This window comes from Triplophysa rosa, linkage group LG8 (genome assembly GCF_024868665.1).
Source record: "Triplophysa rosa linkage group LG8, Trosa_1v2, whole genome shotgun sequence".
NCBI classification, from domain to species: Eukaryota; Metazoa; Chordata; class Actinopteri; order Cypriniformes; family Nemacheilidae; genus Triplophysa; species Triplophysa rosa.
Window position 1 is genome coordinate 1,388,162 of NC_079897.1, and position 27,872 is coordinate 1,416,033.

The 27,872-nt window shown below is 37.8% G+C and overlaps 2 protein-coding genes and 2 long non-coding RNA genes across 6 annotated transcripts; 3 read left to right on the forward strand and 1 right to left on the reverse strand.

Annotated features, from left to right (window-relative positions):
• Positions 1-965: 965 nt before the first annotated feature.
• On the forward strand, positions 966-4,610 carry LOC130558134 (uncharacterized). Of its 2 annotated transcripts, none has more exons than XR_008963396.1 (3): positions 966-1,181; positions 1,451-3,621; positions 3,733-4,610. It is a non-coding gene; the product is annotated as an uncharacterized LOC130558134 (long non-coding RNA). The 2 variants fall into 2 exon arrangements; XR_008963397.1 differs by having other exon boundaries at positions 1,451-1,565; positions 3,189-4,610.
• A 4,668-nt stretch (positions 4,611-9,278) lies between these two features.
• Positions 9,279-13,470, reverse strand: LOC130558335 (uncharacterized protein C1orf232). The gene is made up of 4 exons (XM_057340697.1): positions 13,207-13,470; positions 11,784-11,861; positions 11,269-11,378; positions 9,279-10,611 (listed from the first exon to the last, which is right to left on the reverse strand). Exons 1-4 carry the CDS (start codon positions 13,285-13,287, stop codon positions 10,263-10,265), a joined length of 618 nt encoding a protein of 205 aa, XP_057196680.1. The 5' UTR covers positions 13,288-13,470; the 3' UTR covers positions 9,279-10,262.
• Positions 13,471-18,621: 5,151 nt separating this feature from the next.
• LOC130558034 (leukocyte elastase inhibitor-like) lies at positions 18,622-23,358 on the forward strand. Of its 2 annotated transcripts, none has more exons than XM_057340243.1 (8): positions 18,622-18,672; positions 19,042-19,218; positions 19,876-20,373; positions 20,507-20,629; positions 20,730-20,847; positions 20,957-21,099; positions 21,203-21,370; positions 22,305-23,358. In XM_057340243.1, the coding sequence occupies exons 2-8, from the start codon at positions 19,051-19,053 to the stop codon at positions 22,707-22,709; spliced, it is 1,623 nt and encodes a 540-aa protein (XP_057196226.1). In that variant the 5' UTR covers positions 18,622-18,672; positions 19,042-19,050; the 3' UTR covers positions 22,710-23,358. The 2 variants fall into 2 exon arrangements, with proteins under 2 accessions (XP_057196226.1, XP_057196227.1); XM_057340244.1 differs by having other exon boundaries at positions 20,510-20,629.
• A 1,126-nt stretch (positions 23,359-24,484) lies between these two features.
• On the forward strand, positions 24,485-26,903 carry LOC130558592 (uncharacterized). The gene is made up of 3 exons (XR_008963445.1): positions 24,485-24,565; positions 25,577-25,643; positions 26,781-26,903. It is a non-coding gene; the product is annotated as an uncharacterized LOC130558592 (long non-coding RNA).
• Positions 26,904-27,872: the final 969 nt, after the last annotated feature.

A 27,872-nucleotide genomic window follows, 5' to 3' on the forward strand; every position in this document is an offset into this window, starting at 1 on the left:
TATTGGGCAAAGCGTGCCAAGATTTCCACTCTAACTGTGCCACAGCAAAATAATGGCATTCTGTTTATAGTTGCCCTCATGCACTGGAAAGGAATGCACATCGGGCCGGACCGGGGTTATGAAGTGTGTCAAATCTGGCCTAATTCTTCTGGGCCAGCAGCTCCAATATGCCAGAACCGCACATGAGACGCGACCATGAGTCATGATAACAAGCCCCACACACCGACAGAACAATAAGGTAAAATGATGATCTATGTATAATCGTGTTTGGAGAGAAAGGCTGGGGAAATATAACAACAACGCTAAAAACAAAGTGTATAGAAGTGCAACAGGAAGAAATAAAGACATACAGCTGCAGGAAACATGACTGAAGTGTGAAAATAAGAAGACAACATCCTCATACAGGAACTAAACGTGTCATATTATAATATACTTCAGACTTTAAACTCAGTTTGAAGCCATTACAAACACAAATACAAAGACTGTACTTTACAGAATAGACAATATATATATATATACAATTTTATACATTATTTTTAAATTATGATTATTTGACTATCCTGAGTGTTAAAATTAGGCTTGTCACAATATCACGATTATTATGGCAAATTTTTTGGCAATATCTACTGAATTAAATAATAATAATGCTATCAGTCACAATCTTCTTTAATTTTGTTTATTTTATGTTTTCTATTTTTGAGTGTAGGAAGGTGGAGAGCGTTTGGCTTTGTTAAAGTGTCAATCAGATAAGAGATATTTACCATATTATCATACGTGTAGTATTAACATGATTTTTAATATCACGGTTACTGAGCGTTCTGGTAATATTGTGACAGCCCTTGTGAAAATAAATGTCTTCCTGCCTTAAACAGGTTCTTGGCAAACTTTGCACATGTGCTCATGCTTCAAATCTTACTTCAACGGCCTCCGGAAACTTAAAACTCTTGAGGGTTTCGGGGAGTGTCTGTTTCAGTGCTTCACAAAAACCATCCCGGAGCAGAAGATCCAATAGCAGCAGAAGGTCATAAATCAGAGGACAGTCCTTTTCACTTTGGTTTCTCAGGCGTAACCTGCCTTCTGAAGGGTCAGAGAGAGAGAGAGAGAGAGACTGTGGAAACCTGCTGGTGAATTATGGCTCTTTGAAATGACCTCATGACATCAGCAGAGACCTGAGAATGAAGGTCAGTGTGTGTGTTTACTAGAGAATGTCTCTCCTGAAAAAGAGAAACGAAATGAAACAAGTGATAGTATAATCGTTGAAAGGTATGAAGAGTACGGAGGTGTAAATGAATGTAGATTATAGAGGTAAATTCATCTGGATTTGGGTAAATTTGATGAGAAATGTTTGAGTTGATATTGAGATCTTCAATCATATTGACTTTTGATCGCAGACGAGACAAATGTGAGCTCAGTTTGACACATTGTTGACATTTCTGACTCTTTTTCTCAGGAAAAATATCTGAGACGCAGACGAGACTGAAGCAAACGTTTCCATTTGATCTCATTCATGTCTAGGAGAAACAATTTCGATATTAAAGAGATCTCACCTGTGATTTTACTTATGGGTACAGTAACATATACATTTATCAATTTAAAGAATTCAATGCTATCAACGATGTGCTATTACACAAGACATATTTTGTTTTGATTATATTTGAATGTAATGACTTCTAGGATAAAACAATCAAATCAGTGATTTTTATTTTGTCAAATAATATTTTTACAAATGTTACTTGCCAACATCTGAAAACATCCAGGAGATTATTTTTGGCTCACCTACAGGATCCGTACGGGAACCAGAAGCAGACAAACAGAAACGAACACACCAAAAGGACACAAATGCAATAACGGTTTTACCATGAGTTGAAAGAGCAACACAAACAGGACAGAGCTTAACTTGTGTTATTAGGCAGAGATACGACGGCTGTGTTGGAGACGCTCAGAGATCCAGACTTTGATGTTATTGGGGGTTAAAGGGTAACACGATGCCTAACGTCTCCGCACAACCTTGTTAAAGTTGCTCATAAGCTCTCCATACAAATGGAGTCCGTGTCAAATAAATCTATCGCATTACTCTGTTGAATATGCTGTGCCAAATAACATTTCTGAATTTGAGAAAAAGGTGTTATCTGTAAGACGGCACATGAAGCTGGTGGTGCCCTTCGGTTTCAAGCGCTGCTGTTTTGAGTATAGCGGTCACATTACACCGGTAAACCAGGAGTAACATCAGGGCGACATCTGTGCTGTGTTTACAGTTCACCGCACTACATCCACAAGCGTAGAAACCTTATTAATAATATTACTGCGTGTGAGTATTACAGGCGTTTTAAAACATGTAGGTAAATCAAACTCATAAAAAAAGAGACTTACAGTCAATTTTAGAATGCATACACACCAAATTGGTTGTGCTTTTAATTTCTATCCATTTAAAGTGTGGATTTGATTTATTGTTATATAAAAGTCAACCCGTTCTCATCAATTGCGTATAAATAACACGCTGTTGCAATATCGTGTAATACGTACGCCAAAGTTCAATTTTGCGTGCATATGATAGGCTAATGTTTGCGTGCACCTCGCTGGAGAGCAGCCATTTTGAAACGTACATGAAGAGGGAACACTGAAATAATTAAAATAATACTGTTAGGTTTAAGGTTTGGGACAGATTTATAAGACAAATTGCCGTTTAATATGCCCGCACGCTAAAATTTGCGTATTGTATGCACACAAAATTGAACTTTGCCGTATGTTTGACACCATATTGCAACAGCACGTGTTATTTATGAGAATGAGTTTTAAGGAGGACTATCATGAAAATCAATGTAAAAAATGTAAAATACCAACACAATCTACGATACATTTCACTACAATCTGCTTTCACGCAAGTAACGGTTAGGTTTAGGGTCTTTTTTCAAATCTTGTACAATTCTCATCATAAGAATTTAAACAAATTTGCCGCCTTTAAAACTAAAAATGTCCATGAGATCGGGCTGAAAACACGCTTCATTTTCTTCATACATGTGCAAAGTGTGTTTGTGTGCGAGCAAATGCTTCATGTCCTAAAAATGTCCTTCATGCATGTTGGAGGACGGGTGTTTCTCCACAGAGAGATGTGCTTGATTATAAAGTGCTGTGTAATGATGGGCAGTTGGATTTCCGTCTAATTCCGTCCTCCTTTCTGTAATTACCAGTTTTTGGTGTAGGAGGAGTCAAGCAGACGTTCCCACAGTCTCGGGTCGGTCACGCTGAGCTTTGCGGGTATTTCTCCAGGGATCAGGTAAGTCTGGGGCACTTCTGGAAAGGTTAATCAGACGGATAAAAGATCTGGGGAATTTAGTACATGTAGCCTGGAAAAAGCCCATATGCTTTCTATGGGAAAATTCCATCTGTTTGTTTGTTTGTGTGTGTGTGTGTGTGTGTGAGCCCATCTGTATCCTCGCCTGCACTGGAACCATCTGCAGCGCTCCAATGAAACGACGCATCAAAGACTCGTTGGGGAGTAACCGTGCCCGCAGTTTTTGGGGTGGGCTGTTCTGTATTTAACCCAGGCCGGCGTGACAGAGGGATACGTGTCTCCACCGCAGTTACAAGCTTCAAACCAACCCCCTGATGGTAGACAGCTAGGTCAACATGTTGTATTACAATCAGAGCATGTTTGTGAACTCTACATATACGTTACGGTGTCATGGACACATTTGGAACATGACGAATAACATTTTACCTCTCTCCGTGAAGTTTCTGCAGGTGGGTTCTCAAGACAGCTTTTCCTGAGGAGGGTCAATCTGACAGGCGAGGGTCAATCCAGGTCCGGCCCAAAACATCAGACCTGTGCAAGTTTCATGAAAAACGTTAATAGTAATATACATATAGATCTAGATATACAGTCACTTTAACACTTTGGTAAATTCTAAAAGTCTTTGCTTTTTACCCCAAATATATTATTGAAGATTATTACATTAATGTTGCATAGTTGTTAGTATAAACTGCAGTTTAGCTTTGAGAAGAATGTAAAGAGACCAAAAATACAAATTCTGTCATCATTTACTCACCTTCAGGTTGTTACAAATCTGTATCAATGTCTTTGTTCTGATAAGCACAGAGAAATATATTTGGAAGAATGCTTGTAACCAAACAGATCTTGGACCCAATTGACTGCAATAGAATATAATATTACTTTTAAAAAAAATGTTGTTCTGTTGAACACAAAAGATGACATTTTGAAGAATGGGGCACGTTTTACTACCATTGCATTTTTCCTACTATTGTTGTCAATGGGGTCCAAGAACTGTTTGGTTACAAGCATTCTTCCAAATATCTTTCTCTGTGTTCAGGCAAACAAAGAAATGTATATAGGTTTGGAACAACTAGAGAGTGAGTAAATGATGACAGAATTTTCATTTTTGGGTGAACTGTCCCTTTAAGCAGACTTGGCAAAAAATGACAAAACAACGCATGAGCAAGGAGAGTGGCTACAAAATATTACCACAAAAGAGAAGGAACAAATATTCATATATGAATATATAATATATTACAATAATTAATAAATAAATATGATTATTTTTCATATTTGAATATAACCCATATTCCCTGCTGTATGTTGCCTTTGTCCAATAAACACGTTAAAAGTTTAGTTTTTTGTCCATTCTGTACTATACACATTTTTTTGATGACGGTATAATTAAAAATGAGAGGGAATAAAAAGCCAATATTGTACCAATATGCTCTCTGGACACTACTTTTGTCCAATTCTGTATTCATATTGTCTGTGAAAGTAAACCCGTTGTGTTATCATTCAAATGAATAGACTACTTCACTTGACACTTACGTGAAAATCATGATCTTTAAAAAATCTTTTCATCTGAAGGTCTCATTGAATGCTTTAGCTGATCGCGCAATTCCTTGAACATTTCCCACAAGCTCAAATATAACAGAAAACAGCCTTTTTTCTAATTCCGGGAAATCCACAACACACCTTCGGCAACACTTTTGATGAGAAAAGCGCAACTTTCTTTCATCACATCCAGAAATCAAGCAGATTTAGATGAACCGCACATTTCGTTCAGGGTCAGTTCCTCCGCGGATCTCAAGGACAATCATATCGTTTATATGAAGATGTGTTATCTAAATCTCATCCGTCTTCAACCCTACAGTAACAACACAGGGATCCCACCTGAGGCTTATATTGTGAGCTTTCTGAAAGCCACTCCAACCACAAAGCATGTGCGTAAAATCCTAATGTGAACGTCTAAATAAATGCATTTCTAATAAGAAATAAGTTAGTTCAACTTAAAAATATTAGTCAACACAACGAGTTTGCAACAAATTCATTAAGTGAACTAATATTTTTAAGTTGAACTAACTTAAAATTTTAAGGCAACCAGGTAACTTATTTTTTTAAGTTGAAACAACAAAAAACAACAAATCATTTTTTACAGTGCAACAATACGCGATCCAGAAATAGAGGCACACGAGTGATTTTATGAGGAACGCAAGAAGCAACTCTGTTTTCAATGGCACGTTGCTGACAGGTGGGACACGCGGGAACGTTTGACCCTGAGCAGATCAGACTGGGTGAAAATAGAGTGGGATATCTTTTAAAGTGAAATGGCGTGGAGGACCAGGCACTGCCAGGTACGCTGTATATCAACTACTTTTAATCCTCCCTTTGACTCCGGCTTGGCCTTCGGGGGGGGGGGCTTGTAGGAAACAGGAGGAAGGGGATTTAAAGCGCTATTGGCAGCACGGGTGCAAAGTAAAGACAACATCCCAGACAGCTGCAGAAACAGTAAACGGACACCAGCGCGGGGGTCAAAGAGAGCTGTCAAACTCGTCCCAAAATACAGGACACACAATAGCTTCATCTGCTAAATGGCATACCTGTTACCTGCACCATGACAAAAACTTTAAGAAAGTATGCAATCACAGATATGAAAACATTTTTAAAAATTCTGATACTAACTCCAAAGCAAACTCAAAAAATGTTTGTGCCATTAAACTGGAAAAACGTGGGATCTGACACGGAAACAATGCATGCAATGTTTGTGTTGATGCATTTGCGTATAGAATGTTTCATCACACAACGTACTGAAAATGCTCATGTATCAATATTCATGCTCACAAGCAATGCACACATGACATCAATATTGATTTGTGAATGAGCATCATGGGATAAAAGCTCTCATGAGTCCTTTTCACTTCCCATCAGCATCATCCATCCGATGTTCACCGGCTGACTAATAACACAGAAAAATCAATATGTTTGGCTTGAATTGTCGGGTCCCTTGAACTTAAACTAGGTCACATTTCGGAGTGAAAATATTCAGAGGGGTGAATGTGGAGGAAAAACGAAACAAGATTACGGGCTCCAATGAGTTTGTAATCTCTTAAATCTTTGAGCAAGCAAAGAAGTCTCTCAGGAAACTGCTCCCGTGGCCTGCGGGGTGATATAAATGACGAACATTTTTCTCCCACATTCAGCTATTCGGTGGAAACACACATTCAGCTACAAGAGTCCTTTGAGGTGAATTCACTAAACCGTCTCCAGTTTAACCAGATGCAATTTGTACAGACACAGCAGAGACTTGTTATAAAATATATACTTTGCGAGGCAAAATTGTATATTCATACAATTATTTTTTATTCACAAACTAGCATTTGTTGACATTTTCCATTGAACACAAAGGCAGTAATTCATTAAGATGATGGTGAAAAGGAGCATTATAACCACACATAGCCAAAGATGTGTTTTCAAAGAAATCTGAACGAGTTCACCCAAAAATACAAATTCTGTCATTTATTTACCCTCAAAACCTGGAAATTTTTCTTCTAACAAAGATAATTTGAGAAATGTCTCAAATGGTTTTTTGTTGGTGCAATAGAAGAGTTCAATGTTGTTTGGTTATCAACATTCTTTAAAATGTGCATTTTGTGGTGAATCTTTAACCAAGACGTTTGAGTTCCTGCCTGATTTGCATGATTTCTTTAATGAACAGTGCATTAAAACAATGCAGGCAGTGCGCCCTGTTTATTCGAACGGACGGCCTTTAAAATAGTCAAAGCGAAAGACTAAAAGCCTTTTTACTGGCACATCAAAAAGAAACAGATGGCCGATTCTGCTCCATCAGAGAAGAAACACAGGTGAGGAGGTCAACGCTCCCCTCAATAACAGCTCACATTTGTTCACGGCGGTACCCGGCAGTAATTGCATTTGTGTCTGTGCGCGGCTCAACGTGGGAAACTACACCTGGCCTCAGGCAGGTCTGTATTGAAAACGCAGAGAATATACCTGTGTCTGTGCGGCGCTGCTCAGACAGATTTCCTCCAGATGGGCCGGTTGCCTTCACAGATGAGTCACGAGCCCTCATTCAGCCACAGGCGGCTCTGTCTGCTGCTTTATGTGTGCATGACTAAGGTCCGGGCTGAGGTGGTACGCGTTTTATTATGGTTGTCTCGTAATTTCACTTACGGTGATGTCTCGCCTTCAGACGACAGAGACGGCATGCATGAACGCTAGACTAAAAACAAGACATGAGAAGAGAGAACGCAGACATGCTTAAATCACATTTCATTCCAACATGAAAGGGAGAAAAATTAAGATACGACACTTTGCATAATAAGATTAGGACAGTATGGAAATTCAACACATTCCCTAACAAATTCTCAAATGTTTTCCTTCAGAGGATTATTTCAAGTGATTCTATTATATCTTAAGGAAGAAAATGTAATTGAAATCATTACTTACCAAAAACCAGCTTTCTTTTGTATACACTGCTTGATCTCTTCTGTGCAAATACAATGAAGGGGACTAAAGGTTTAAAATGACACAAAAGCCAAAATAAAAGCTTTATAAAGGAGGTTCGTGCGTTCAGTGCAGTAAAATGTCAAACACACGTTTTTGTGCACACGTCAAACACAAAACACAACATGTTAAGCATCGCTTTGACCTTATAATTTGTCTTGGGTGGGTAACTTCAGTAAAACTGAAAGTCAATCCATCCTGACCCACATTAGCTTTGTTTCCATTAATGTTCATTTGTCTGCAGCGATTCTTTGTGCGCTTCTTTTCTCAACACCTGTATGTTGAAAAGCACACCTGCAGGCCATAGACGTGTAAGTGAAACTACCGCAGGACAAATGGAGCCATATGTTACGACAGACTTACGGGGTTATATTACCTGTGAGACAATAAACAACAACCTTCATTAGCATGCTTATGACGTTCATGCAAACAGTCCAAAAACACAAGTGACCAAATATGAATGAGGCTTTAGTCAACGAACAGTAGAAATGACACTTTTTCTGAGGTAACTGGAAGCAGTCTGCCCTGCTCGGGTGTTGTGGCCGGTTACCAGGGTGTTGCTATGGTGTATAATTCATGGTAATGATGATCTCTGACAGCATGTGTAATACAACAATGGTCACCTCAACAAGCAGCACGATTGACTTCTTATTCATTCATTCATGTTCCTAAAAACAAATAACAACCATGTTATATGAGACCAGTGGGGTTAAAACGTACAACAGTAACGTTGTGAACGACAAAAACTTCATTCACTCTAGTTTTATAAGACGTTTAAGCTTTACCGTTATCACCGTATCATTACTTTATATAATCATATGAACAAAACACAAGTGTAGATAGAGTTTGAAGTTTTGTACCAGACCAATCTGACACATTTTCCCGCTCAGTGTCACCTCAGCGCTATTTTAAATGGAAAGTACCGCAGTCGCCGAATGACGCCAGATGACGTCATGCGCCAATGAGCATTCGTGACGTCAGCGCGTCGTATTAGCATTTTGTAAAGCAGGGGCATTTTACAATATTAATTTAGATATCAATTGCTTTGTGTGTTCAAATTCGGTGTTACAAAACAGCCCAATAAAGCTGCTCTCCCAAACATTTATGCCTACTGTAGCCTATACCGATCTGTTGTCAGACAGAACCTGTGAAATAGTGACTGAAAGCGACCCATTAAAACCACTGAAAGAAGCTGAGGTTTGTTCAAATATTTAGTGAATGTGTCGCTAGTCAGTTTTACACGAAAAAAACTAGTGTGATCTGAAAAGTGTGTAAGTTGTAACTTTCTATTATAAATCCTGCGGCGCCCCCTGCTGTTCAGTAGCGGACATTACAGTCAAACCTGAGCTGAACACATTACTGTTCTTTCAAAATCACGTCAAAGAATTCTTTTTTTTTTCTGAAAACAAATATGAGATATTAAACTGTAAAAACAACGTAGTGAGAACTTGCTGTCTTTGCAACATAACTTTATTATGCCATGGAATGAAACAAAAAATCTGGACAACTCATTTAACATGATGTAAAAACAGAGCAAGGTTTGAATGTAGAAGGACAATAGAAGTAGACAGAAAGCACCTTTGAGACACTGTGCATACATCACCTTGAACACAAGGACAAAATAAATTGATGTAAATAATTTGTAAGAAACATGAAAAGGACACCACACTGCATTACAGCCAGACACATATTCTGTAAACCTACACCTCAAAAATAAAGACAAAATAAATAAAGATATAAAACATTCTCTAACAGGGGTCAACATGGTAAACCGTTCAATGTATAACCCAAATGCACTCTAAGTGACTTCTAAATTAAAATGTCTGACAAATGCACGAATGTTTTGTCCAATACACAAAAAGTATTGTGCTTGATAAAACGCACACACACACAGGATACAACGCATATGTGTTTCCTTATTGTTAGCGTGTTCTGGTGCTTTAGAGGATGTTTTATTAGGTTATATCATTGAAAAATAAATCTGTAGTTTCTATCGATGTTATTCTCGTGAAAATATATTGCAGTTGAATTGTTGGTACTTTTTGTAAATTAGCTTTACTCTAGCTTGCATTCTTTGCATGAATCTTTTGATGAATAGTAACGGAATGCAATCTCAAATATGTATTCTTTGGTCTGATAATTCCCTGATGTGTTATTTGTTATTCCCTAAAGGTGAAGCGTGTCATTTTTTGTGCCGCTTGCGTCATCAATTTGTTTTTAAACCACAGGTGTCCAACCACTGTAAGATTCCACCCATTTTCCATCGTTTGGACAAACAGATTTGGACAACATTTGAAAAAATGACACACTTCACCTCCAGAAATCCAGGTTTACCAATCCAGGCCAAGAGAGGCCAGATTGTTTTCTTAACTGGTTCAGTCAAACGTGATCATCATATGCAGGATAAAGCACTGAACCCTTCTCTAGTTTTTTTGTATTTATCAGCCCTCCTCTTCTCGACCATTGGCTAGTTGCTCTTGGCCATGCTTCTGGTCTTCAGATCAGCCAGCTTACTGGTGACAAAGTTCCACTTGAAGGTTGGCGTGTCCTCGTCTCCTCCCAGTGTCGCATACTTGGAAAAGCTGTTGCTTACCCCGCCTTCCCCGGCAGCGCTTTCCTGCCCAGCCTGAGTTTCCCCATCTTCTCCCCTTCCTCCGGTCTCATTCTCCACCTCCTGGATGCTGCCGTCGGCTTCTTCCTCCATTCCTGAGGCGACCGATGCCTCCGCCTGGTGCCACTTAGTGGCGAAACTATCCCAGAATCCCATGGCGCGCTTGTTGGGTCTCGGAGGCTCCTCTGGTTTCACTGCCAGCGGACTGCACACAAAGAAATGAAGAATATGAAGAGAAATCTCCATGACGTCATTCAGCGTGATTACATCATTAAAAAAAAGTTTTCAATCCCAAGAAAGGAAGTCTTAGCTATTCTGATGTATTGTACGATTGTACTTGATTTTTTACATTATGATGAAAATAGTACATAGTGTTACAGTAGATGTTTTAAGGAAACGGAATTTCAAAGGAGAAAATTAGTGGGCGTGGCTTGCGTTTTTCATTGCGAATTGATTGGATGTGTAAAAACAGCTGTTGCATTGATTTTGAAATGAAACTGGCAGCAGACTGACAGGAGAAGGGGAGGAGTTAACGTCATTTGAGATGGCTCGCCATTTCAGGGCGGAAGTGCATTTTAAGATTTTAATTGAAAATTATGAGGGTACATGAATTTTAAAAAGAAAATGGCCCACGTTGATGAGGTATTTACTATAAACGCTGCAATATTTCATGAAAAATAAGAATTGTCATTTTTTATTTCACTGGGACTTTAAAATAAATATATTTGATTGTGTCTTGAGGTCATACACATGTGAGATTTAAATTCCTTTCAGGCAAAATGCTCCCTCGTTTTCATTATAAAAGTGCCTGCTAAATGAATAAATGTCATAATGTAAAGTGTAACGGATTATTTTCCCATACTGATCTGCAACAGGCTGATTCTCCGTCTCTGCCTCCAGCAGCTGGTGTTCATCATCTTTATTAAAGAGTCCTGAAACACTCTTCCAGCCCTTCACACTGGCCCCCTGCATCTTAAGAGACACACGAGGACACATTCACAAAAACCATAATGTCCAAATGCACTACACTAAGCTTTTTAGCATTTTCTTGCGAAAATTAGCTGTGGTTTTACTACAAATAAACCCAAAACATGGTTACTATAGTAAAACCATGGTAATCATAAAATAACCACAAAATTGCTACAGTAACTAGTTAACCCGGAATGTTTTTTGTAGAACTGTGGTTATACAAATGAAAATAAAAAAACATGGTTACTCCGGTTTTATTTGAATAAAACCATGGGAAATTTGAATGACGGGCACACAAACAACATATTCAATATGAACAGCATTTCCATGAAATTCAATATTTTCTTCTGATGGTAACATGAATTACATTGAATTCAACAAATGACTAAATAAAGGGAACCAGCATACTCGCTTGGCCAGTTGTGACATTGCACTGGGAGCGTCATCTTGCTGGATGGGAGTCATGTCTTCAGCAGCATCACTGACCTACACAAACATCCAGAAGAACAATGTCACCGATAACAAACGCTACAGTTTTTCTTTCTTCTGCGGAAAAAAGGAAGATATTTTGAAGAACGTTGATAACCATACAACATTGAACTCCACTGACTTTCATTGCATGAACACAAAACCACTGAGACATTTCTCAAAATATCTTCTTTTGTGTTCCTCTGAAGTTCAGACGGACATGAAGGTGTATAAATGATGACAGAATTGTTTATTTTTGGGTGAAACAGGTACATTAAGAATGTGATGTAAATATTCTGTCTCCCTCTTGCGGTGAAACTACAATGGATCTGTTCAGCGTAAAAATATTGAGGGTTTGTTGGTTTCTCGTCTATTTTAACTTACTGGTTTTTTTCTGAATATTTACTTCTGCCTGTATTGTACACAAAAAAATAGCCTGAGATACATTTCAATGAAGTCATTTGTTTGATCTGTAATCGCTTGTCATTGTTGTGTGTCGTATCCGTTTTAGGATGCGGAAACTATGTGAGTTGGCTGTTTAAAGAGAAGACAGGTGAGAACTGTGTGGAACCTGCCAACGGTCCACACACACCCTCGTGTGTATTATCTGTCTGGAATCAGTCACTGGAATGCCATCCTAATCCAAACGCAGAGTCGAGATCCAGTTACAGGGCCTTTGAAAAGTGGGTCAAGGTTTCCCTTCATCAGGCTTTTAAAAGAATAGTTGAAATATTTGAAAGCATCCTGAATTCATTCTTCAAACCCGTGGGCCTGCCACTCAATATAATCTTTAAAAAAAATGAATGCATTTGGACATTTGTAACAATTTTATTGGGTATAGTCCTGACAACAGCTTAAAACATTCATGAAGTACTAAATGCAACTGTACATTTAGTTTATTTAGTACTCTTATCTTATAATGTGTAAACTTTATCAGACTTTTAGTTGTTGCGTTAGATTAAAGTTATGCAATGAGAAAACTAGGCACAATTGTGCAAAAAAACTAAAAAAAATTTAATATTCTTTTTGATTTCCTATGGGGGCATAGCATTATATTAGTTCTCATAAACTCCTATAGGGAACCGTGTGTTTTAGAAGATCTCGGTTTTCTTTTGCATTAAGTTACAAAACTTTAAGGTAAATGCCCAAAAGTTTAGTTTAGATCCTATTCAAATACTATTAGAATTGATATTCATATTCAATGTGAATTATTCACAACTTGTACTTGTTAAATGTTATGATGTTCATTTGAACACCAAAAGCTCTCTCACCAGAATGGGCAGCGTTACGTTGTAATACTGATTTACTTGAAAGATTTGCTCTAAAGCACGCAGTTATCAGTCCGTAGTGTTAGTAGATTTACCTCCTCCACTGGGTCGTCCTCCATGTCTGGGTTGAGGGTCTTCATCACTTTACTCTTATACACTTTCCACATGGGATTCATGATGGACACCTTCAAAAACTCCTCAACGTGTGCAAAACCTCATAAAAAGAGCTCCAAATAAGCCACAACCAACAAACTCCAGGCCTTCGACTGGATCTACAGATCAATATTCCTGCTCCATCTGTGAATGCACAAAAGACCGATCACGCAAGACGACATCGGGGTTTTAGTGCAAAATCAGCATTTCCTCATATTTCTACATTCATTTGTGCTAAGAAAAGCTCAGTGTTCGAGTCGAGTCCTTGATTTCAATGAGGACAAGAAGATGAAAGAGGCGAGTACGCAGAGACATGCTTCAGAAGCCCAGCATTGGTTACCTGGAAACAGGTATGGGTTTCCTACTGAATATTTCAGGCAGGTCTGCTAATAGTTGAGCCGTCATTGTTGGTTGCTGTAAGAAGCGCATGTAACATTAACCCCGCACACTGAACATATAGAGATAACAAAGAGGTCAGACATTGAGGATGTTTCATTATACTTTGTTTAATAATATCAAAACAGATACCCAAGATCAAAAAAGTTCATACATTTAAATTGAAGGATCTGTGTATTTGATTATCTATTAAATTATAGCATTATGCCGAAAACCATGGTAATATAAGTTTAAAGTTCACAGACAGCTTTCATTTGTGTGAAGGTCTCACTAGCCTTTACTTTCATTAACACGATAGAAGTCAATCATGACAGAATCCAGCTCGCAGAAGGAAAATAGAATAATGTTTGTCGTGAAACACTTTGGTTTCCTGTAGCTTGTTGATGGTAACCTGATCTGAAGTGGCCTGCTGTGAAATATATGGAGACAGATGTTATAAAAAATGTATGCTTTTGAGGTGTCTGTTACCTCTGGAACATCTTATGCAGTTCTGCTAATATTAGAAGACAATAATTGCTTGTGTACACGTAATGTATTACGTATGAGTACGCCTTTAGAGGTACCTAAAACGTTTGCATTAATGTAAATTCAAAGAAAAAAAACTTTACTTTATCTTTGAAACACTCCAGGCTGCAGCATTTGACAGTGTGTTGGATGCAGAACTGTGTTTTGGCGAGACCTCACACATGCACACCTGCACACAGATCTCTCAGAAATGCAGATCTGCTGCATTAAGTTTCGCTAGTTTTTCATTATTCAAAAAGCTCTGGAACGGCTATTCATGCCTGGCAATCTAATCCCTCCTCTGTCGCACACAGATCAACCAATCACGACAACAGCCCTGAAATGACATGGGCTGACCAATTGTGTTCAAATTTCAATCATCTGGATGTACTGTAAATGTACTTTGGTAGATAACAGAAACAAAAACAATAGAATGTTCACATCTTTTAACTTTGAAATCTTTGTTCACAATGGGTTAAATAAGACTCTATCAAATAAAATATAAAGTTACTGTATGTTGTTTTAATCAATGTCTGAATATGCTAGTATAGTATAATATACTAGCGTACTCGTAACTGTTAATTAAAGCTGAAAAGGCATGTTTTAAGGTTGATCGTTTTACACAGCACTGACTTACTATAAAAGTCAGCATCAGTTTCAGCGCACGTGCGTTTACCAGGGGCACGTTCAAGCTTAAACCGGTAAGTAAAAGAAATCTCTTTTAAAATAATTCATAAATGTTACCCTGCAAATCACTTTTTAAAAATAAAAAAATAACATAAAATAACATTTTATGTTATTAACTTGGTTTTGTTCCTTGCTAAGTTCCACATTCATAAATCTAAATTCTTGAAAGACAAACCTCTCTTTTTTGTTTTCATGAAAGAATTTGTCAAAATAATTCAATTCAATTCAATTCAATTTTATTTATATAGCGCTTTTCACAATGTGCATTGTTCCAAAGCAGCTTTACAGGAGCAAATAAGAAAAACACAGAAAGGTAAAACACAGCACAGTGCATGGTGTTTATAGACCAAGCAAGATCATTATAATAAATAATATCTAATAAATAAATGAATAAATAAATAAATAAATGCAGTCTCCCGGTGAGCAAGCCAACACTGCACTGCTCTGCTGTGGCGAGGAACCCAAACTCCAATGCTGAATAATGGAGAAAAAAAAACCTCGGGAGAAACCAGGCTCAGCCGGGAGGGCCAGATCTCCTCTGACGTGTCATGGCTGCACTCAGTGACCCCGACCAAAGCCACCGAGCAACGTCCACGAAGAACAGGGAGAGCCCACGAGCCGCGACCCAGGAAGCCCCACCCGCCGAAACCGTGCAGGTCCAACCCGGTCTCATTCCGCGATCGACAACAGACAACAGAGGAACAACCAGGGAAAAGTAGTAATGGCATAATTAACTTTATTCCTCTGTTGTCCGACATCGACCACAAAACAAGACCAACCAGACCAGATCCACACAGTCCCAACAAATGAAACGCCCCGAACCACAACCAACAAGCCCCCCCACTCCCCACAACACCCACCCAGCTACCTCCAATCAAAGTCACTGAGTGCAGCCATAACTTCAAACTGCTGTCGTGTGATGTAAGTTTAGCATTAAATACCAAGTATTGTAAATTTAGCATTTATGTGACAGGTAGTCCGTCTTTGCTCTCGGCTGGGGATGGAATTGTCTGAGCTGGGCCGGCCAGATGGTCGCCTTTTTCTTGGGTGGTGATGGAATTGCCTTGGATGGAGCTGGATGGTCAGTCAGTCCGCAGGCTCTCGCAGGAGGATGGCACGGGATTTTCAGATGTAGCTGGCGTAATCTCTAGTTGTGGATGGGCATATGACGTTCATCTGGGTCTGGCGGAATCTCTCCCTCATTTCAAAATACCTCATTTCAATCAAATTGTCAAAGAACAAAAAAGCTGTCAAAGCATTGTCTGTTTGTAGTTTTGTTTCCTTTTTTAATCTTATGTAATTCTCTTCATTTCCCCCTGGTCCTTTGTTTTGTTTTTTTGTCATTTGCATTGCATGTTTGTTCAAGCATCAATAAAAAAACGGTGCGCAACATTTTGCTACGGTTCCCGGGTTGAACGACACGTTTCCTGGAAACGTTGTGCAACGCCACGGTGTGCAACAGGGTTTGAGATACGTTTTCTCTTGTTTGGTGGGTGTGTCAAGAACGTCAGCCCAATCAGCAGCAACATGTATATAACCCACGCTATTAAAGAGACAATGGGTCCAAGTAAAGTCGTTTACAAATGTGTATATGCAACAATTGGAGATATTAGAAGACATGTATTTTGCAGTATTCAACACGTATTTATATCGATTTCATCAAGCTCCGAAAATTCTTCAAAAAGAACACAAAGAATGGCCTTCTCAGCTGCCATAGTTCAACTTCCGTTTAAAAAACGTTTTGCAACGTATTGTCGGGGCTGATCGGGGCCCAGGCCTGCTGCACTGCTATTTTTAACGTTTTAGTTTGATTCTTAACATATGTTTATGCTTATTGCTTACCACGAGTCAAGATGATCTTTTAGTCAATAGTATATATCGACAACAATAATGAAACCCGTTTTTACCTCAAATGCAAACGAATCGTTGCTGTGACGGGTCAACGGTGCGGCCATTTTGGACAGGGCAAGACTGTTTACGTAAAAGTGCAGGAGAGCTGCGGATTTTCTAGACATTTTTCACCGGTTTCAGTGCTTTCAACGAATCTACGTGGAGTACATAAACGTTTCGTTTTCGGTTACTTATTGTCATAAACAATTTTGAAAACATACGCTTCTCAAGCATTGGTTTGGTTTCGCCAGATCGCTGTACATCTGGAACGCGCTTTCAACGAATTCAAACGAATTACAGTAAAAAAAACGCACGAAAAATTTAGGCGACCATTTGGAGCACAGAGGAAAATATCATGCAAACGGAAAAGACCTCCGAGAAGAAGTAACTTGATTCCAGGTCAGTCTTATGTGCACAAACACAATTCAATATATCGAAATTGTGTGGCTTTTGTTAATGAACTACAACAGTAAACATGTCTGTTTTCTTTTAGAAGTAATAATGATGACTTTATTTGTTTTGTGCGTAGGCCTATATAAAACAATACATGTTTATAGATTATATCAGTTATATAACTCTTCTGTCAAATATAGTGCTTGGTGTTATGGTGTGACCGTTCTCTTTTCAGTAGTCCAATTGTTTTCCCACAGTGGAAGATTTCTTGTGACCTGACTGGGGTGTGTGCAGGTAATGTCATTGTTATGTTATGAGACTGTTCAGGTGGGGCTCTTCAAACCCACGGGCTGGACCTGTCGTGGGTATCGGCATGACCAATGTGTGTTAAAACATCCCTCTTTTCATCAGTAGGATTAAACTCGATTTATTTGCTTACAGCACAATGTTCCATGATCCAATGGAAATCATCCAATCAAAAAAGAATCTAGCTATAACCTGCTTAATTTTGAGTTCATTCAGAATGATGTGATGTTTGTCATCCAGTTATGAAATGTAAACATTTATGAGGTATGAAGTCTTTTCAGAGAACAGTTGGTCATCATGAGTCTTTTACGAGCCAAGTGACATTCTCTGAATAAAACATGGGTAATATTTTGAAATTTGGTGAGTCAAGAGTTTTTGGCTTCAAATCAAAACAATACACAAGCAAATACAGTCCAACACCCATAAAACACAATTCTTTCTTAATGCGCACTGTTTTACCAACATCATATTCGGAAACCTCACACGATTACACCCAAGATGACTCACAACTGTTTATTTTATTATTATAGTTTATTTCATTTTCATTATATGATACGTGGAATTAATTATGAATAAAGGGAAAGAGTGTTTCGATTTTGAAGTTTAGTAACATTGTCTAACAATATAGCAAAGTCAGCAGTTATGAACATTGCCAGATGTCAAAGAAACGATGGAATTGCATTTATTTTTATTTTTGAAAAAAATTAAATCAGTTATGTTGTTGAAGAATGTTTGTTATAGTAGTTGTCGATTGATATGTGCTGATTCATTAGCCGATGCAGATATTGATATCCAGAGGTTGGCAGATATATAGCCCCTTTTTTATGGGTACACGGCCAGAATATCAGTGTATCACCAGTTGACAAACACAGTTAAATTTGTGCATTTTAACATACATAAACAGTATTTTTTCTGGAAAGCATTGAACAGGTTTTGTTTGTTGAAATGTGTTCATGTGGGAACATCTAAATGATAGGTTTTACTAAAGAATTTGAAAATATGCCATTTATATAACTGCATTATCGACAGAAGCAAATGCAATCTTTATGGGTGAGGTCAGGTAAAATTATCTGCTGCATGTATCATTTCTTTACAATGTGGGCGGGCTAGATTTGGGACGAAAGCAGGGCGTTTTAGGGAGAGAAATCATTTATTAGACTGACACCCATTACAGTTAAATCATTCGCACCTGACACGCAGCGGAGATTCAGGGTTCCTGCTAACTTTTACAGGTACAGTAATGATTTTATTGAATCTCTTTGTTCTATGTTGTTCTAAGTACGGCATTGCAATTTGTTTATGAATATATTATGTATAGTATTTTAATGTATTATTGATTGATTTAGACAGACCATAATCAAAAGCTTAGTAAATTTGAAATTGTTGTGTGTATACTTCTCTTAGGGATAGATCACCTTATATTTAAATACTAATATTTAAATATATACGTTTATTATTTGATGAACTATCCTCCTAGAAGCAAGACAGATGTCATAGAATTGTCATCTTGACTCTTCTGCAGTGTTGCGGGCTTAAATGGAAAACGTTCTGTTCTGTATTGTTTCAAACATAATACATCATACATCTTTCTTTTTGTTCAGGTTGTGAAAATGGAGCCTTTTTCTGCAGCAAACACGCAATTCTCTCTCAATCTGTTCAAGAAGATCAGTGAGCAGGAAAAAGGAACGAATGTCTTCTACTCTCCTCTCAGCATCTCTTCTGCTCTGGCTATGGTGTCACTCGGTGCCAAAGGAAACACACAAGATCAGATGTTACAGGTCACATATTATAAATGTCTGCACTTTTATGATCATTTTGGCGTTGATTGAACGAGAACTGTTGCAAGTAATGGGATAATAGGGAAGAGGTAAAATGCGATTAAGAGTTAAGGCTGGAGCTGAAGAAGAAGAAGCTTGTTTTTAGAGAAGCATTAGCAGTGATCGCAGCAAATAGACAGTGACTTGATGCAGCTTGAGTTGTTAAAAGTCGATAAACAGATATTTATTTAGATAAATCATTTGGAAATGTGTCTGAGGAAATGCGGCTCTATCACAGATTTCTTACCCGAGGGAGGGGTTTTAGCACACCAATCACAGCGCAGAATTGACGTATTACATTTTGGAGAGGGGCACACCCTTTAGGTTCAGTATATCGTCTTTATAAGGGTCCATAAATGTGCTGCTTATGTTATATGAAAGTTCAGGCTTTGTGTAAGTAACAAGAAAATGCCTTTTTCAACTATTGTTTTTGCATTTACTGATGTATGTTTGATCAAATGCCTGTGTGCATTAACAAGAAATTAAAAAGTCAGATCGTTTAACATAATCAGATTTATATTATTTCTAGTGCATATTAAATTATTCAGACATACTGCTTTTGAGCACGTAATAGTGAGGTTATCCATAACTCTTTAATCTTTCATCAATGCTGTGTAGGTGATGTGCCTTAACAATCTTGTAAAACCTGACACTGTGACTCCAGCACCTAGACCACCAGCTCAGGGTGAACCTCCAAAGCTACAAGAACCCCTGAAGCATCAGATACCCGGTCAAGGTCAGTGTGAAGTTCCGAAGGTACAAGACCCCTTGAAGCCCCAGAAACCTGTCCACAGTCAGTGTGAACCTCCAAAGGCACAAGACCCCCTGAAGCCCCAGAAACCTGTCCAGGGTCAGTGTGAACATCCAAAGGTACAAGACCCCTTGAAGCCCCAGAAACCTGGTCAGGGTGAACTCCCAAAGGTACAAGACCCATGGAAGCCCCAGAAACCTGGCCAGGGTGAACTTCCAAAGGTACAAGACCCATTGAAGCCCCAGAAACCTGGTCAGGGTGAACTCCCAAAGGTACAAGACCCATTGAAGCCCCAGAAACCTGGCCAGGGTGAACCTCCAAAGCTGCAAGAACCCTTGAAGCATCAGCTTCCTGCCTCTGTCAAGGTTCAGTATGAATTCTTACAAGAGATGTGTTTGTTGTCTTATTTATGTACATGTAGACTTCTTTGGTTGTGTCTTGATCTAGGTCAATAGTTATATTTGATCATTTTGATATTAACTGAAGTATTTTCCTCAGCAGGAGGATCTTATTCATTCCAGCTTCAACAAGCTCATGAGTGCGTTGAACAAACCAGGAGTCCAATATATGTTGAGTCTTGCCAATCGTCTCTACGGAGAGAAATCCTACCAGTTTATTGACGTAAGAGCAGTTGATTCATTCACAACTCAAATCATTCTTACTCATATTAATTAATGTTCTCAGCTCTAATGTGACTTATTTCAATCGATTTATGTTAAAGAAATTCATTAGAGACTCACAAAAATACTATCAGGCTGGACTGGAGCCTGTGGACTTTATTACAAATGCAGAAGCTGCACGAGTCAACATCAACAACTGGGTGGAAAAGCAGACACAAGGTTTAAAACTAGAGTAAAATTATTCTGAACTGCATATGTCATCAATGTGTGAATAGAATATCAATAAATGTTTTCTATTTTTTTACTTAAAATTGTGTTTTTGTATCAGGGAAGATTAACAACTTGCTGGCAAAGGGGGTGGTCAGTCCAATGACACGTTTGGTCTTGGTGAACGCCATCTACTTCAAGAGCAACTGGGAGAAAAAGTTCCCAAAGGAAGCTACGGTTGAGAAGCAGTTTAAGTTGAACAAGGTGAGATTATATGTTCTTCTTGTGTTCTTTATATGAAGTTCAGTATTTTCAGACAGTCATGAGATATGAGGGGTTATAACTTGTTCTCATTGATTGTTGACAGAATGAAACTAAGCCGGTGAAGATGATGAACCAGAAGTCAAAGTTTCCTCTGACCTTTATCCAAGAGGTGAACAGTCAGATCCTGGAGCTGCCGTATGTCGGGAAGAATCTGAGTATGCTGATCGTCCTTCCAAACCAAATTGAGGATAACACCACTGGCCTTCAGAAGGTGAGTCAGGAGGAAGGTTTGGTAGTGCAAATTTTATGCTTTGTTTTGTTTGTAAAGGGTTAGTTCACTAAAGAATGAAAATTCTGCCAACAGACAAGTGTTCATATTCAGAACACAAATTGAAATAGTTTTGATTAGATCCAAGAGCTTTCTAATCCTCCCATAGACAGCAATGCAACTTACATTTAAAAGGCAGAAATTTAGTAGAAGAACTGTTGTTTTAAAGCTGCAGTCCTTAACATTTGCCTCTTTGTCGCCATCTGTGTTTTAAGCTAGCAATTGCAGTTGTTTGCGAAGTTATTTTCTTTAACATGGGTTGTGCTTTTCTTGGTTTTAACAACAGATGATTTCCCAGATGTGATCAGAGTACGAACTTAAAGATTTAACGATTTTTACATTGAATTCCACAAATGATTGTTGTGTAAAACAAATCAAACGTCTCCATCTAGATGACATTTGAAATGATTAGCGACTTCTGTATTCAACCGAAATAGCAGCCGCTTCTGCTGTGTTCTGTTTATGGACGTGATGCCATGACACAAAGAGGAGCTCCTGCAAATTCCAATTTCCAGCGAAAACCGACACAATTGTGCAAACCGTAAATCATTAATATGAGCTTTTTGTTATGAATCGGGGTAAGAGAAGGCAAGAGCTTTGAACGCTGATATGTTTGTGTTCTTGCTCAATAATTGATTTCTGTTTATTTTAATGAAAAAAAGATACAGGTAGCAGCTTTAATATCATTTGAAAGGAAACAATGCAAAGCAGAAGAATTTTTACTTTCGGCCCATATTTTTTGGAACCTCACTTTTATGCGATGTGATTGTCTTTCGCACCTTATAAGCGAATTTACTTACAAAACTGCAGTTCACAAACGTTTCTAATTCTTCATTTTACAACAACAGACAAACATTAACTTGATTCTCTTATCCAGCTGGAGAAAACACTGACCTATGAGAAGCTCATGGACTGGACCAAACCCGACAACATGAGCGTACAAGAGGTTCGGATATCTCTGCCCAAATTCAAGATGGAGCAAACGTACAACATGAAGAGTCTTCTGAAGAGCCTGGGAATGGTGGATGCTTTTGATGCGGGGAAGGCAAACTTCTCAGGCATGTCCCCCAACAATGATCTGGTGGTGTCTGAAGTGATTCATAAATCTTTCGTTGAAGTCAACGAAGAAGGAACAGAAGCAGCGGCGGCTACTGGTGTTGTTGTGGGAATCACAAGCATACAGCATCCACAGGTCTTCAATGCTGATCACCCGTTCCTGTTCTTCATCCGACACAATCCCACCAACAGCGTTCTGTTTTTCGGACGCTTCTGTTCTCCATGAGCTCTTGCTGGTACAGCCTTTTGGAAAGTTTAGCTGCTGAAGGTTCTGATTTGGTTTAAATGATTCTTACAGTGATAGTTCTGGACTAGGGTTGTGGTCATGGGTTTCTCATATATAATCAAAGCTTTCTACATAAAAAGAGTTTGTAAGTTCTTTTATTGTTTGTTCTTCTCAATAAAGGGTCAACATAACACTCCATTGCTTGGTATAAAAAGTTTAACGCCCATCAAATGCACTCTATTACAAAATCAATAGAAATAATGATTTTTATTATTTGCTTAATGAATTATATTGTAAAACCTTTTAGGTGCAGTTTGTAATCATTGTAAATACAAAAAATCTAATAAAATGTGTTATATTCATGACGTGCATATAAAGTGTACAGTAGGCATGAGAAAAGGTTATTAATTATGATAGTACTAGGGTATAAGTTACGATAGACTGGATTTCATTTAGTTTGAATCGTGATAAAGGTGTTAGGCAGCCAATCGCAGTGCAAAACGATTGCAGGTGAATTGTGTTGTTTTTATTCATGTGCTTCAGTCAACCGCCTTAAAATGTTTTCAACTTTACAACAAAAATAGAGAAATAGTATTTCTACGTCATTAAAAGCAAATTTCTGACATTGTTAAATGTTAAATTTCTTTCAATAAAAGGTCAGATGTGGAGCCACAATTATTACAGAGGGGTTAGTCTTATGTTGCGTATTTACATGCATATAACTCATACATATTCACTGTTGTAAATAGGAACAGTCAAATACAATTTGTATTAAATTGAATACTTTAAGAAAATTATTTTGGAATCCTAGAATCGCCCCTGGATCTATGATAAAACGATCCTCTTGCGCTCTTAAAGAAGTAGTACACCTTCAAAATGAAAATTCTGTCATCATTTACTCCGCCCTCTTGTCATTTCAAACCTTTCTTTCTTCTGCAGAACACAAAAGAAGATATTTTGAAAAATGTTTCCAATATTTCATGTAATATATCCCTTTGAAATGAATGTATTTCAAATATATCCTTTTTCATTTTTTGGTTCGACTTTTTGGCTACAAGGCCATGGCTTTCCAAATGTTAAAAGAGATGGAAAAGGCCTATCCTGAAAGTCCAGTTGTAAGTTGGAGAAAGACCTTTTAATACTAAACTGTAGGAGGAGGCTGAGGATCAGAAAGACATTTTTAAGGAATACAGTCAGTATGAAAAACCTTAAGTCTTTTGATGTATTTTATTATGTAAATCGATTTAATGTTATAATGAGAATTTAAATATGTGAATAGTATGCCATAGGTGATCCCATTGGGGGTCACCTAGTAAAGCCTTGGAATCGAACTTGCAACCTTTGAGTTTTAAGTCTGGCTCTCTTACCATTAGGCCACAACTATCCTTGACCCAATGAATTATGAATAATGATATGCAATTGCTTAATAAATTGTTCTGCAGTTAAAAAACTTCACTATTAACATCCTTTAACTTTTGGAAATTGTAAGGTGTGCATATACATCCAGTGATATTTGGAGATGTTTTAATAAACCCAAATTCAAAGTATATACAGTATGCAATATAAATACATTAGTTTAATAATAACAGCTTACATTATTTTATTTAAATATTCTTTCATTTTAAAAGGTTAAAATAATCAAGTTAATAAGAAAATTAGTTGTGAATGATGAAATGTAATTGTAATATTGCTGTAAAATTATAATATATTATACGTAATCTGTGCGTCCACGCCCACTTGACGCTCATCAAAAGTGCACGCATGCGCAGACAACCCCTAAAGCTTAGTAGTAACATTTCCTTGAAATGAACTAAGCCAGGAATATAACGTGCACCGGAGCATGTTATCTTCAGAGAGTAAGTTGCTATGGTTACTTACATACCTTGAAAGTTACCTTTGTGTTTGTAAACGAAAGTTGAGGTCGTCAGCTAATCTACCCTTACATTTACCCTGGTATGTCACATAACCAGCTTTCTGGAATACCCCCCAGGTATAGTCACTTCCGCATTAAGTGATTGAATTTGACACACTCGTAACCATATCGCTGTTCTAGCGTTTTGCAGCTGTAAATAAGAATATAAGCCTGATATTGATATGACACGGCTAAAACGCATGTTATCGTTTGTTTTAGATGTAATTTAATGCAATGTGTATACACGATTTAAGGTTCAAAAACGCTGTATTTTCCACATAGCGTGCATGTTTGTATCTCCTCTTTGCCCTGCCTCTCTGAAACTTGCGGATTTTTGACAAAGCTCATGGCTCTGAAAAGCGAGGTGTGCTATGATTGGCCAGTTAATCGGTGCGTATGATTGGTCGAATACTGCAAGCGTGTGATAGAAATGTAACGCCTCTTACCATATTTGGAACATCAGGTTCCAAAGCAATTGTAGGCTACTGACACAGGACAAGTTTGAGGAATACTGATTTTATTTCACTCCTCTGTTTGTTACTGTAAGGTTTAGATTCTATCCTACAGATTTCTGAAAATTTGAGGCTTTTCTTCTGTTTAATGTGTAAAAATCTGTCCGACTTTAAAACTGCAAAAGAGAGGAAAGTAGATGTCATTACATGTCATTAACGTTAGACGTTTCTTTGCGCTGGAAATGACATGAAATGAGACATGTTCTGGTTAAACTCTTGACCATCTTAGACATAAAGATCTTAGATATCTTTATATGGTGGGATTTCTAACAAGCATGTACATTTTATTTGTACAGAATGTCAGATTTCATTGCTTCCACTGAAGCCCACAATATGCTCCTTTAAACATTTTAATATCATAATAAAGCTAAAATAACATGTTATATTGATGACATAATTTTGAAACTCTCTTAATCTCCCATTCTCTCTTTTTCTTCGCTCAGGTTGTGAAAATGGAGTCCTTGTCAGCAGCAAACACAGAATTCTCTCTCAATCTGTTCAAGAAGATCGGTGAGACGAACACAAGAGCAAATGTCTTCTACTCTCCTCTCAGCATCTCTTCCGCTCTGGCTATGGTGTCACTTCGGTGCCAAAGGAAACACACCCCAGATAGCACAATCCATCTGGTTTACGTCTATTTGACGTCTGCATTTACATCTGCAAGACATCTTAAATGCATAGTTTGCTCATCTGCAATACGTCTCGGAGACGTCTGAACGTCTGTAATACATCTGCTAAAGATCTGGAGATCTGCTGCTTAAAAACATCTGCTAAACATCTTAGAAAGAGCTGTTGTACATCCATTCTAAATCATAAACATCTTACAGACATCTTCTAGATGTCTATATGACGTCTGACAGCAGACATCTCCGAGACGTATTGCAGATGAGCAAACGATGTATTGTAGATGTCTTGCAGATGTAAATGCAGAGGTCAAATAGACGTAAACCAGATGTATGTGTGCTATCAGGGACAAGATCAGATGTTAAACGTGATGTCATGTAATCTGATTAATTGCTTGCTGTGCATATAGCTGAAAGAAATATACTGGATTTGATCTTAATGACTCTCTCTTTAACCATTTATTAAAATGTATCAAAACCAGAAATTAAATATTGGAATGCAATATTATTGAGAAATGTCCATAGTTTTCTCTGGTAATGCTGAGCTGTTTTGAGCATACCTGACACGTCTTAAAAGTGGCCTTGTGTTGCAATTGATTCTCTGGAAGTGCTCGACACAAGATAAGATCTCGTGCTGGTTTTAGTCTTGTTATGGTTTTAGGGAAGCTGTAGGTTTGATTTTTATAATCACAGTTTCACCCGTTGCCTAAACGTGTCTGAAATCAATGGTGCTATCCAGACGTTATGTCGTCACAGCAAGCACAGTGCGTTAGGCTAGCTTCGATCTTTATTTTGTTTACTTTATTCCGAGTCACTTTCTTGCTTTTGGCTGAAAGTACAGGTCATTTTTTTCCAGAAATGATTATTTCACCATAAATGTTCTTTAGGGCAGTGGGAGCGCTTTGGCTGATGTCGGACATGGTCAAATTGAATATACAGTACATACAAAATGTATACAGAACAGATGTTTGCGTTATTAGAATGGTGAAATTGTGATTATGAACTCCTTTTTCTGCTGGTGTAGGTTCTGTGTCTTAACGAAGAGGAGGATCATCATTCCAGCTACAACCAGCTCACGAGTGACTTGAACAAACCAGGAGACTCGTGCACGCTGAGTATTGCCAATCGTCTCTATGGAGAGAAATCCTCAGTTCATTGATGTAAGAGCGGTTATTCATTCACAACTCAAATAAAGGTCTAAAAAGTGTTCTCGGCTCTAATGTGACTTGCGCGTCAATTGATCTGTTATAGAAATTCATTAGTGACTCACAGAAATACTATCAGGCTGGACTGGAGCCTGTGGACTTTAAAACAAATGCAGAAGCCGAACGAGTCAACATCAACAACTGGGTGGAGAAACAGACCAGTGTGAAACTTTTTACAATTTAAAGTCCCTGTGAACTGAAAGCAATGGTCAGCTTTATTTTATTATTGTGATATATTTCTAAGTGAAACAGAATTTCAAAGACAAAATAGTGGGCATGGCTATAGTGTTTTCCATTGCATCATTATCATGATCAAATGCGTAACGACAATATGTCAAATCATTAACAAGCTAATTTGCTTAATAGCCCAAAAATCTAATTTTGTAAATGCATAAACAAAAGCAGAAGTTTGAATGATTTTCCAGTCATACTGTAATTCCCCTTTTAAACCCTCTTTTTATCAATTTAACCATTCATTGTAATTGTAGCAAAAACATACTCAAAGTAAAAATGATAAACCCAAAGTACTAAACATTGAGGCTTATAAAGATATATTAAATCATCATTTAAGTTATGTGTTTTACGGTATGACATCGGTTCAATCCTATTTGTTGAGCTGCCGACATGGAACCAGCATCAACATATATAATGTTTTGTTTCATTTGCTTAATTTTGTGCGGTAAATGCTGTAAGCAGTTTAGCTTTCTTAATTCCTTTCCTTATTTTATTTTTTATTCAAATTCGTTTTTTATTTTACTGTTGCTGATGTATTCCCTTAGCCTTAAATGTTTCGATGATTTCTTTTTCAGTTTGTTATTTTCATTTCAATTATTTATTCAGATTATTTTTTACATTTTGCTCAAAATAATGTGAAACATTTGTAATTGTAAAGCCGTGTGTCATTAAATTGT